The following is a 12,173-nucleotide window of genomic DNA, read 5'->3' on the forward strand; positions in this document are numbered from 1 at the left end:
CTGAGACTACAGAGTGAATTCCAGGTCAGCCTAAGGTAGAGTGAGACCCTACCTCGAAAAATAAAAAAAAAAAAAAAAAAAAAAGAAAGAAAGAAAGAAAGAAAGAAAGAAAGAAAGAAAAAGAAAAGGAAGAAAGAAAGAGAAAAGGCATAAGCCTATACTTTTCCATAGTTAGCTACTGCCAGTGTAAAGGGGAGATGGAGCTGTTAGAATCTGAGTTCCAGAGCATCTTTGGCTTGGCACGCAAAAATGTTGCAAACAGGAATTTTTTGGCTCAAATCAGAGAGCTCAGGCAAACAATTGTTTTCTAAGGTATTTAGTTCATTCCGTCTTGGTTTCTACAGTGATGTATTCTCAAGAGTGTCCTTCAATCAAGATTATTTTCATATCATATGTACATATTTGGGGGCTTTGCCTTGAGAACTTCCACTCATCGGTAGATGCCTATGGCAAATTAAGCACCAATTGCTCTCACATTTTCCTCAACTTCCACTGTTGTTCCTAACTCTGTAGAACTATTGATATATCTTCAAATAGACAAATTAGTCTTCAACATTCCCTTGAGTAAAATGCTGTAATGGTTTCATTTTTCATCTGAAATGAAGTCAAGCTCTGTATTAGTTCAGTTAGGCACTTGAAGATCTGGCCTTGAACACCTTCCAACTTCAATTCTTTTTTATTTTTAATATTTTTATTTTCTATTTATTTATTGGAAAGAGAGAGAGAATGAGGCATAGAGAGAGAAAACAAATGAGTGTGCCAGGGCCTCCAGCCACTGTAAATGAACTCCAGATGCATGCACCACCTTATGATCTGGCTTACATGGGTCCTGGGGAATTGAACCTGGGTCCTTTGGCTTTGCAGGCAAGTGCCTTAATCACTAAGTCATTTCTCCAGCCCCCAACCTCAATTCTTATATCTTGCCTCTCCTCCTCCTCCTCCTCCTCCTCCTCCTCCTCCTCCTCCTCCTCCTTCTTCTTCTCTCTCTCTCTCTCTCTCTCTCTCTCTCTCTCTCTCTCTCTCTCTCTCCCTGTGTGTATTATTCATGTATGTATTGTGTGGGCACATGTATGCAGGTATATGCATGCATATGTGTAAACCACAGGCTACATTGGCTGTGATCCTTAAGTGCTTTCTTCCTTATTCTTCCAGACACTGAAGCTAGAGCTTGCCAGTTTGATTAGACTATCCAACCAACAAGCCCTGGGTTCACCCTGTTTCTGCCTCTCCAGGACTGGGACTCCAGGCATGAGCCAGCAAGCCTGGCTTCTATGTGGGCGTCCGATCTCAGGTCCTCACACTTTCACAACAAGCACTTAACCCACTGAATCATCTCCCCAGCCTCCCCAGCCTCCTTCCTTCTGTCCCTTGAGCATATAATACTTATACACTTCAGTGCCTTTTCACCAGCTGGTCCCGCTGCCTAGAACTCTGCATGCAGCTCATCAAGGGGTCAGTTGCTTCTTTTCACTGAAGTAACAGATCCAGTATCATTTCTTAGGAGATCCTGCACGAGCATGCAATTTAAAAAAGCGCCCCTCTTATACCTGTCGGTTTCTTTTCCTCAGCATTTCCTTCATGACACTTATAAATATACAATATTACGTCAACTATTCATCTTCATGTTATCAATATTGTTTGATGTTTCTCCAGTGCTTAGATTTTACACACACACAAACACACACTACTCAAGACATGATGTTGAACACTGGGCATGGTAGTTCACACCTGTCATCTCAGAACTCAAGAGGCTGAAGCAGGAGAATTAAAAGCTCAAGGCCAGCCTGGACTACATAGGGAGATCCAGGAAACAGGCTGCAGAGATGGCTCAACAGTTAAAGGTGCTTGCTTGCAAAGCCTACCATTGCAGGTTCAGTTCCCCAGCACCCACATAAAGCAAGACATAAAAAGTGATTCCAGGAAAGCCTGAGTGAGATACAGTAAGATCTTGTCTCAAAATAAGCAAAAACTTGAAAAAAATATATAGCCAGGCATAGTGACACACACCTTTAATTCCAGCACTTGAGAAGCTAAAGTAGGAGGATGGTCATGAATTCAAGGCCAGCCTGGGGCTACAGAGTGAGTTCCAGGTCAGCCTGGGCTAGAGTGTGACCCTACCTCAAAACAAACAAACACAAAAATAAATGATATTGAGTGAATGAATGGTCCCTTCTTTTCTTCAGCTAATTTCACCTGGTTCTCAGGCCTATGTAGGTGTATTGCTCAGGTTGTATCTCTAACATAAAAAAAACCATTATACTCTATTCATAGATCCACCTACTTACTTAATAACAATTCTTTTTGTTTATTTGTTTTGACGTAGGGTCTCACTCTAGCCCAGACTGACCTGGAATTCACTCTGTTGTCTCAAGAGTGTCCTCGAACGAGGTTCAGATTTCAACAGAGGATAACAGGTAAGCATAACCAAGCAGACCTGGTCATGAGGTGGTCTGACATCATCATCGGGACTCCTGCCTCTCCTGCAGGGTGACCTGACAAGTTGTCAACACTGTAAAATCTCCCTGGGAGACAAGTTCCACATTTGGCGGCTACCAGGTATCAGCTTTTCCCTTTCCCAGCCATTCCTGGGGAAATTCCAGTTCCTTGGGGCACATCATTTCAAGAGTCTGAGAGCCATAGGGAAGGCACCGTGGGTTCTAGCAGGTCTTCATTCATTCTCACACTGACCCTCTTGGGTTAGAAAAGGGGCCTCTGGCCTGTGGCACAAGCTCCAGAGATGGCTGTTCTGGAGAGCAAGGCCCTGAGGACAGTGATGAGCGTGCGGCCTCAGATGTGCAGGGGTCCAGCTCTCTTACACACTGCTAGCAGCAACCAGGAAGTGCCAGCAAGGGCAGGCAAGGCTTGTTGTCTGCCTTTCAATTCTCCAAGCTAAACATGCAATGGATGGTTGCCTGGGTGACAACCTGTAAACTCAGCAGTCTCCTTGCAGCAAACTGGAGGGTTTGTGCATCCAGAACAAGTTTTAATTAACTTTATTAAAAAGTGTTTGAACTGTGCAACAGTGGAGGGGAATCAGAGCGGAAAATCTGAATCTAAATCTTTGCTACTCATAAATGGAAACCCAGAGGAGGTGCGGTTGACAGCTGGCCCAGAAGTCAGTCCCACCATCATTAGGATGATGTTGCTGTTCTGTGTGTCTCCACTGTGATCCAAATCCCTCAGCTAAACATAACTCAGGTAAGCCAAATTCCCTCTTTTCACCCTGTTTTATTATTGTTTTATTTTTCGAAGTAGGGTCTCACTCTAGCTCAAGCTGACCTGAAATTCACTATGTAGTCTCAGGGTGGCCTCGATCTCATGGTGATATTCCTACCTCTGCCTCCCAAGTGCTGGGATTAAAGGCGTGCACCACCATGCCAGGCTTCACCTTATTTTAGATAATATCAAATGTTGCCTCATTTTTTTTCTCCCCAAAGGATGTTTCAGAGGAAGAATATCAGGTAAACTGATGGAGATGGTTCTATTCTCAAATCATTATCTCCTTAGACTTGGACCAATAAGTTGTTTTTGACTTTACAAATATAGTGACAAGGCCTTCTAATACTTTATGCACACACCTTTAGGGCATAGGATAATCTAGTAATGACAAGAGAGATGTATAAGTTAAAAAACTTGTTTTCATTGAATTATATCCAGTGACAATCTTATATTTTAAATACCGAAATATTTGTAAACTTTATGCAATTAAAAACTCTTGTAGCTGGGTGTGGTGGCACAGGCCTTTAATCCCAGAATTTAGGAGGCAGAGGTAGGAGGATCATTGTGAGTACCTGGGGAAACAAAAGAGCTCTGGAAGGTTGGCCCCTTCTATGACTTTCCATGTTGCCTCTAAGACCAAACCAAGTGCTTCCAGATATTTTTGAAATACAGATGCTTAGGTACATTTGATCGCTATCAGATTAACTCCATGATCATGAAAGAGTTGCTGCTTTTTATATGTATTTTTGTAAATGATCTATCTGTTTACAGGGATGCGACAGGGCCAGGTGGCCAGGCCCTGGGCCACTTGGCACTCAGTGTGTTTAATCTTGACCGTAATTAAAACAATAACTCCTGTCTAGCAACAACAAAAACAAAAACTCACAAAGACAAAACCAAAAAAACTCTTGCAACTATTCAGTATTATGTGCATGTATTCTTGGTTTTAAGTCTTTAATACATAAGATTCAGTGGAGACTAAAACAGAAACTTGTAGAATTAAATATTGTCTAAATATTCCTGTTCAAAAGATAGTTTAGATAGAAATTTGAGGATGTTTTCTTAAAAAGATACTTAGAGTGGAAATGTTCAAGTGGAAGGTCAAGAGAGGGAAGAGAACCCCCCCCCCGCCACCCTCCCTCCGTGAATGGCAGTGAGGTCTTTCATGTCACTGAGTGCTTCTTGTGTCCGTTGGGTCCCCATCATCTCCAGCCATCGCTGTGTTGTAGGGCAGTGAGTGACCAAACAATGGCCACATTGCCCAGTACCACAGGGATTTCATAAGTTTGGTTAAATCTTAAGTTTTTATTTTTTATTTTACCCAGTAGATACTGTTTGTGAAATGTTCTCTCTTAAAGGCTGCAGAGAGCCACCCTGGGACCTCATGTATAATTCTAGCACTCAGGAGGCTGAGGCCAGAGGATGAGAAGTTTGTGGCTGCCCTGGGCTACATTATGAGATTCAGGCCAGCCAGAGCTACAGAGTAAAACCCTGTTTGAGAAAAAGAAAGTTAATAAAATTCATTACTTGCTTACAATTTGGGAATATACATAATATATATATTTGAATATTTGAGGGTTTACTTCTACTTTATGAATTAGCTGATGATATAAATGTCTGTTTCTTGCTTACTTGTTATTCAAACACACACTTTTGTTAGTTTTATTAAAGGACAAAAGTAACAGATACTGTTGCATTTTCAAGAACTATAAAGATGAATCCAAGTTACAAAGTAATTTTCTGGGATTCATATGTGTACTGGCTTGAAATTTTTCTGTGGCCTAATTCTGAGTGTCTCAGCTGTTCTTGCCACCTTTAGTAAATTTAAATTTCTAATTTAATTTAATGCTAACAGACTAAGTGACCTCAGTTAGCGAAGTGTCTCCTGCCTTAGAAGAGCCTAAGGGAAGCACCCAGGCACTTCTGGTGTTTGGAGAATGAGCTGGCAGTGTCTAGTGAAATCAAACACCCCCACCATCACCAGAGGCAGGCCTGGGGGCCAGGAGTAATAAGCCCACATGTGGTGTTTGTGGACCCTGGAGGCAACCTAAATATCTGTCACCAAGAGAGAGATGGTAAAATATAGTTGATGTATCGCAACCAACCAGAGTGCAAATACAAGGATGGTTAAGGGCTGGGGAGATGGCTTAGTCAGTATGCTTGCCAAGGAGCTGACTTGGCTCACCAGCAGCCTTGTAACTTCTGGCCTACACACACACACACACACACACACACACACACACACACACACACACCCCAAATAAAAGCGATCAAATCTACTCACAATTGATTTTAAAAGAAGCAAAGTGTTAAACAGCAAGTAAGACATTGTGCAGTGTGGTATCATTCATGTGAATTCAAAGTCTGCATGTACATGTGACAGACAGCACCATATGACTTATGAGGATACTTACATATGTAAGGATTGCTTCTCAGGCCCGTTGGGTTAGCTTCCTGTGAGGCAGAGGGGAAAGTCTGAGGGGATCAGAGCTGAAAGGAAAAATAAAAAAATAAAATAAGAGGAAAGCCTGACTCCACTGAATGCTGCTAATGAGGAAAATGGCAAATGCATCTGCATCTGCCCAAGGTCCAAACATCGAAATAAAGACAGGTAGATTCAGCAAATGCCCCTGTCAGTACCGGCTCCTTTAAGTGTCTTGGATGCTGACAGCTCTTCCCTCCATGATGTGAGCCCATTTTACTAAGGCTTCTGCCTCCTCTTCCTCATCTGTGGAATAGGGATGACAATTTTAGCATTCAATATATAACATACACACAAAACATTTATTTATTTATTTGAGAGAGAGAGAGAAGGATAGAGAGACAGGGACAGAGAGAATGGGCACAGCAGCCACTGCAAATGAACTCCGGATGCATGCATAACCGTGTGCATCTGGCTTACGTGGGTCCTGGGGAGTTGAATCTGGGTCCTTTGGCTTTGCAGGCATATGCCTTAACCACTAAGCAATCCCTCCAGGTCCCACTCAAAGCATTTAGAACTGTGTGCATCACATAGTGTTGAATAAGCCTCACACACATATTGCTATTGTTATATAACATCTCTTTGAGCAAAGGAAAAGAGTTGAAGAATTTCTTTCTTTCTTTCTTTCTTTCTTTCTTTCTTTCTTTCTTTCTTTCTTTCTTTCTTTCTTTCTTTTAATTTATTAGTTTTCTTTTCAGCAAATACAGACAGTTTGGTACCATTATTTAGGCTCATCCATGACCTACCCCCTCCCAATGGCCCCTCCTTGTTGATGTAAGTGGGTCGTGCATTGTGTAGTCCACAGTTCTTGGTACGATAAATGTCTCTGCATATCATGACCCAACATGTGACTCTGACATTCTTTCCACCCCCTCTTCCACAAAATTTCCCTGAGCCATGTTGGGTTCATTTTTGGTCTGCTTCAATGATGAGGTGTTGGGGGCCTCTGAGGCTCTGGCTCTCTGATTTGGTAGGAGTTGATTTTTCTCTGTGTTGGTCTCCTTCCCCTTGTGCTGGTATCCGGTTCATCAGGAAAACTGCACCCTTGTTTGTTTTGCCAATTTTTCTTACTTTCAGTCGGGCCCCTTTTGAGGTATGATGGGGCAGCTCTCTCCTTAGGATCTGCATCTATCTGAGAAAGAAAATCAGATTCTCCAAGGGAGAGTAAGTTAGCACCTGGAAAATTGAGATAACACTTACTTTTTTAATAGAGAGTTTAATAGGTGTAGGCCCTCTTGTACCTCATGATTGATGGTAGCTTGATATTGGAGAGAGGGCTTATGTTTGGATATGGTTCTGACTTGTTTCCCAGCTCCAGCTATGGGTCCTGTACCACTGAGGGGATCAGTTAGCCAAATCAAGAGCAGTTGGTTCCCCACCATGGCTGTGTGCCACTATTGCACTTGTGTGAGCATCACAACCGGTTATTTGCTGCTAAGTAGGTTAGACCATGAGTTGCTTGGACAGATATTGGTCATTTCCCCCAGCCGCCCATGTAGCACCTTCTGGCACTAGACACGCTGACTGTCTGGGGACTGACTCTCTTCCAACTTCCAGACATACCATTCCATTTTACGTGTCAGTTGCGTATGGAGTCTTCAGCAATAGGGTCTTACCACTGACCTTTGGTGGGCCATCAAGTACTCTGACAGAAGTCTGTCATTCTTTTAGGAAACCTTGTAGGTTTCTCTGATTCAAAGCTCATTGTGGATGATAGCCCCATGCTGGTAGTGGGGGTTACAGGTCAGTGCCCACTATCTTTCTTTCATTTTCAAGGTAGGGTCTTGCTCCAGCCCAGGCTGACCTGCAATTCACTATGTATTCACAGGCTGACTTTGAACTCCCAGAGATCCATGACCCACCACATCCAGGTCTTTTTTTAAAATATACTTTTTTAATTTTTTATTTATTTATTTGAGAGCAACAGACACAGAGAGAAAGACAGAGAGAGGGAGAGAGAAAGAATGGGCGCGCCAGGGCTTCCAGCCTCTGCAAACGAACTCCAGATGCGTGCGCCCCCTTGTGCATTTGGCTAACGTGGGACCTGGGGAACCGAGCCTCGAACTGGGGTCCTTAGGCTTCACAGGCAAGCGCTTAACCGCTAAGCCATCTCTCCAGCCCTAAATTTTTTTTTTAAGTATGTTACATGACATGTCTAGTGTTTATTTAAAGTAGCTAGGAGCCCCTGGCATGCCCATTCCCTCTCTCTCTCTCAAATAAATAAATAAACAAACAAACAAATAAATAGTATGTTACATGAGAACATTAAATCATTTTTCTTTTAAAAGTTATTTATTTGAGAGAGAGAAAAAGAAAGGCAGATAGAGAGAAATCAAGAAAATAGGTACGCCAGAGCCTCCAGCCAACGAACTCCAAACACATATGCTACTTTGTGTAGCTGCATTATGTGGGTACTGGGGAATTGAACCTGGGTCTTTTGGTCTTGCAGGCAAATGCCTTAACTGCTAAGCCATTTCTCCAGCCTAAATTATTTCTTTTCTCTTGAAGATGGTTGAACAAGATGAACAAAAATCAACTGATTCATGATTTCCTAAATGCTGTTTCAAGAGGTGATGTGGGACTCATCTGTGACCATATTATTAACATTCATTCTATCTTTGGAAGCCTTGACATTCAGCACCCACAGACTGGAAATACACCACTCATTACTGCAGCAGAAGAGAATTTATCAGAGGTACGGAGGAGGGATGAGGCACGGGAGGGATAAAAATGTGCCGTGTCATAAGCAAGGCATATCTGCATTGTTTCCAGAGGCACAGAAGCTTCTTGTTCCTCAGCCAGTGAACTTCCAAGGCTTCGAGGCTGTGCAAAGTTCTAGTGCAGGTGACAGGGCCAATAACACTTCCTCAGCTTCCCTCCCACGCCTTTCTGCCTAGTCATAGAACTGGTAGCCTGTAGTCAACATGGCTTTAAGTCTTTTTTGTTTTTGTTTCTGCTTTTGAGATGTGCTCTCGCAGAGTCCAGGCTGGCCTCAAACTCTTTATGTAGCTGAGGATGTACTTGAATTTTTTATTCTCCTGCCTCTACTTCCCCACTGGAGGGGTGGTAGGCATGTGCTACCATACCTAGTTAATACAGTAGTTATGACCAAACCCTGAGCTTTGTGCATGCTAGGCAAACACTGTACCAACTGAGCTACAACTTCAGCCCAATGTTTTATTTATGAGAGAGAATGGGCATGCCAGGGGCTCCAGCCATTGCAAACGAACTCCAGACGCATACACCCCCTTGTGCATCTGGCTTACTTGGGTTCTTTGGCTTTGCAGGCAAATGCCTTAGCTGCTAAGCCATCTTTCCAACCCCAGACCAGATATTTTCTTTTCTTTGCTTTCTTTTTTTTTTTTTTTTTTTTTTTCGAGGCAGTGTCTCACGCTAGCCCAGGCTGACCTGGAATTCACTATGGAGTCTCAGGGTGGCCTCGAACTCACGGCAATCCTCCTACCTCTGCCTCCCAAGTGCTGGGAGTAAAAGCGTGCGCCACCACGCCTGGCATACCAGATTTTTTTGCAGTCTACTTAAATTCATTAGCTGCTTCATTATCATAACATCTCTTAAATTTTCACCTGCTTTTTGTTTTAATAAAGGGGCATTCTTAGAGCTCCTTACCCTATCCCCAATTCTGCTGAGGGTCTTCTTTGGTAAGGTTATTGGTATTTATTGTGGGGACCAAGAGGCCTCAGTCAGTCTGGGAGCCAGATGGGGGTGCAGTGCCTCAAGCTATTCCTACCACCCTCGGGCCCTTATGACCTTTCCACCCGCTCCTGTTCCCTGAGCCTTGGCAGGCAAGCTAGAGATTGGATTTCCTGTTGTTTTCTCTGTGCCTCTGGATTACATGGGTCCTGGGGGAAGCAAACCTGGGTCCTTAGGCTTCGCAGGCAAGTGCCTTCACCATTGAGCCATCTCTCCAGCCTCATTCAGTGTTGTTTTCTCTGAAGCCTCTGGATCTCTGTTTTGATGAGGTTTGAGTGACTACAGTGTGTGTCGCCATCTCCCTGAAACTCGTTTCCAGGCTAGCTGCTTCCTCTGCAGTGGCTTCTGCGCCGAGAAAGATGAGGGAAGGTGACTCATCTCATGGTTTCCTGATAGGCAGTCAGATCTCTATTCCTTTTCTCTTAAAAAAAATTTTTTTTTTTTGGTTACTTTTCTTTATTTGAGAGCGACAAAGAGAGAGAGAGGGGGGGAGAGAGAGAGAGAAAGAGACAGGAAGAGGCAGATAGAGAGAGATAGAATGGGCGCTCCAGTGCCTCCAGCCACTGCAAATGAACTCCAGATGTGTGTACCTCCTTGTGCATCTGGCTAACGTGGGTTCTGGGGAACTGAGCCTCAAACCTGGGTTCTTAGGCTTCACAGGCAAATGTTTAACTGCTAAGCCATCTCTCCAGCCCTCCTTTTTTCTTTTTTTGTTTCATTCTAGCCCTCTATTTTTATTTTATTTTATTTCATTTTATTTTTATTTATTTATTTAAGAGAGACAGAAAGATACAGAAATAGGCAGGGAGAGACAGAGAGAATGGACACACCAGGGCCTCCAGCCACTGCAATTGAACTCCAGAAGCATGCGCCCCCTTGTGCATCATCTGGCTTATGTGGGTCCTGGGGAGTGGAACCTGGGTCCTTTGGCTTTGCAAGCAAGTGTCTTAATAGCTAAGCCATCCCTCCAGCCTTCTCCACCATCTGTAAGATAGAACAAACTCTAACCAAAGGTGAGGGTGAGAACAGTTTGAATTAGAGGGGTTGCGCCTAGTTATTAGAGAGACTTATTGATGTGTATGTCCGTTCTTTTTAGTTAAAGAGCAGTGCAGGTTCTCTCTGGAGCCTATTCGTTTCCTACTCTAGAGAATCTGGCTTGGTTCCCAGGGCCAGCTATGAGTTCTCCCCCACTGAGTGGGTGTCACGGCCAACCCATGAGCAGCTGGCTACCTGCATGGGCTGTGTGCCGCTGTCACACCGCGTGAACTTCTGGCTCGGCCGGTTGATTCTGGACCCAGAAGGGCCTCCTGCTTATTCGCTGTCTTGCCAACTGTTACTCTTCAGTTGCTTTCACAGCACTTTCCAGCACTGTGAGGGAACTGGATTCTCTCTCAGTTCCAGCATGGTCACTTGATGTCCTGTGGCCACAGGCTGTAGTGTCTTCAGCAATAGGGACCTTTTAGCTCTTGTAGGTAACCAAATGTTTGAGCAATGGCCTGTATTATTTTGGGGTCACCTCGTTTTCATATAAGGTCTAGCTTAGTTTTCCAGGACATGGGATCTAATGAGAAGAATTTACATAGATTTCCATGTCTTTTTTGTTTTGTTTTGTTTGTTGTTTTTCGAGGTAGGGTCTCACTTTAGCCCAGGCTCACCTGGAATTCACTCTCTATTCTCAGGGTAGCCTTGAACTCATGGTGGTCCTCCGACCTCTGCCTCCCAAGTGCTAGAACTAAAAGCTTGTGCCACCACGCCTGGCTCCATGGGTCTTTTTCTCCTGCAAGGTGGCACCTTCACGAGGACATGAACCCAATCCAGCCCTGAACAGTCAACACCTCATCTTGTTCCTGTGGGAATTCAGATATCTAGGGAGACCTCCCCAGAGGTCCCAAGCGCCCCTGGAGCAGCCAAACTCTACTACAAACAATTTGGACGCCAAGTCATTCTCAGTTAGAGCGAGTGAGTTCAAGGCCAACTCAGGCTACATAAGACCCTGTCTCAAGAAAAAGAATGAAAATATTTCAATGTTTTGTGGCTTTAACATAAAACATCCACAGATCTTAAACAACAACAACAACAAAAGCACTTAGATCATTTGTATCAAAGGTTTTTGTTTCCTTTGTTTTGTTTGTTTTTTTGAGGTAGGGGCTCACTCTAGTCCAGGCTGACCTGGAATCCACTATGTAGTCTCAAGGTGGCCTCAAACAAACGGCGATCCGCCTACCTCTGCCTACTGAGTACTGGGATTCAATGTGTGTGCCACCATGCCTGGTTTTGTTTCCCAGATTAAAAAAAAAAAAAAAAAAAAAAAGCAACTAAGTGGGGAGTAGCTAAGGGCACTTGCTCTATGAACCTGCTCACTAGATACCTCATCCCCAGAACCATGTAGAAGCCAGGCAATGGAAGGTGGAATATGGAGAATCCTGAATCCAGCTAGTCTGGTGTTCCTAGCAGCGAACAAGAGAGATCCTAAAATCTGTCTTTAATCCCAGAAATGGTAAGGCAGAGGTAGGAGGATTGCTGTGAGTTCAAGGTCAGTTTGGGACTAAAGACTGAGATCCAGGTCAGCCTGGGCTAAGGTGAGATCCTACCCTGAAGGAAAAAGAGAGAGAGAGAAAGAAGGCCGGGCGTGGTGGCGCATGCCTTTAATCTCAGCACTCAGGAGACAGAGGTAGGAGGATCACCATGAGTTCAAGGCCACCCTGAGACTACATAGTGAATTCCAGGTGAGCCTGGGCTAGAGTGAGACCCTACCTCAAAT

At 43.9% G+C, this 12,173-nt stretch overlaps 1 protein-coding gene across 1 annotated transcript in view; it reads left to right on the top strand.

The window, feature by feature from the left end:
• The first annotated feature begins 3,067 nt into the window (after positions 1–3,067).
• The window catches only part of Map3k19 (mitogen-activated protein kinase kinase kinase 19), a 50,601-nt gene continuing 41,495 nt past the window's right edge, over positions 3,068–12,173 (top strand). Inside the window, exons 1-2 of the mRNA XM_045150595.1 lie at positions 3,068–3,198; positions 8,210–8,396. Of these exons, the coding sequence (XP_045006530.1) occupies positions 8,223–8,396 (174 nt within the window). The 5' untranslated portion in view covers positions 3,068–3,198; positions 8,210–8,222. The remainder of the gene's footprint in view (positions 3,199–8,209; positions 8,397–12,173) is intronic.

Source organism: Jaculus jaculus, chromosome 5 (genome assembly GCF_020740685.1).
Source record: "Jaculus jaculus isolate mJacJac1 chromosome 5, mJacJac1.mat.Y.cur, whole genome shotgun sequence".
NCBI lineage: Eukaryota > Metazoa > Chordata > Mammalia > Rodentia > Dipodidae > Jaculus > Jaculus jaculus.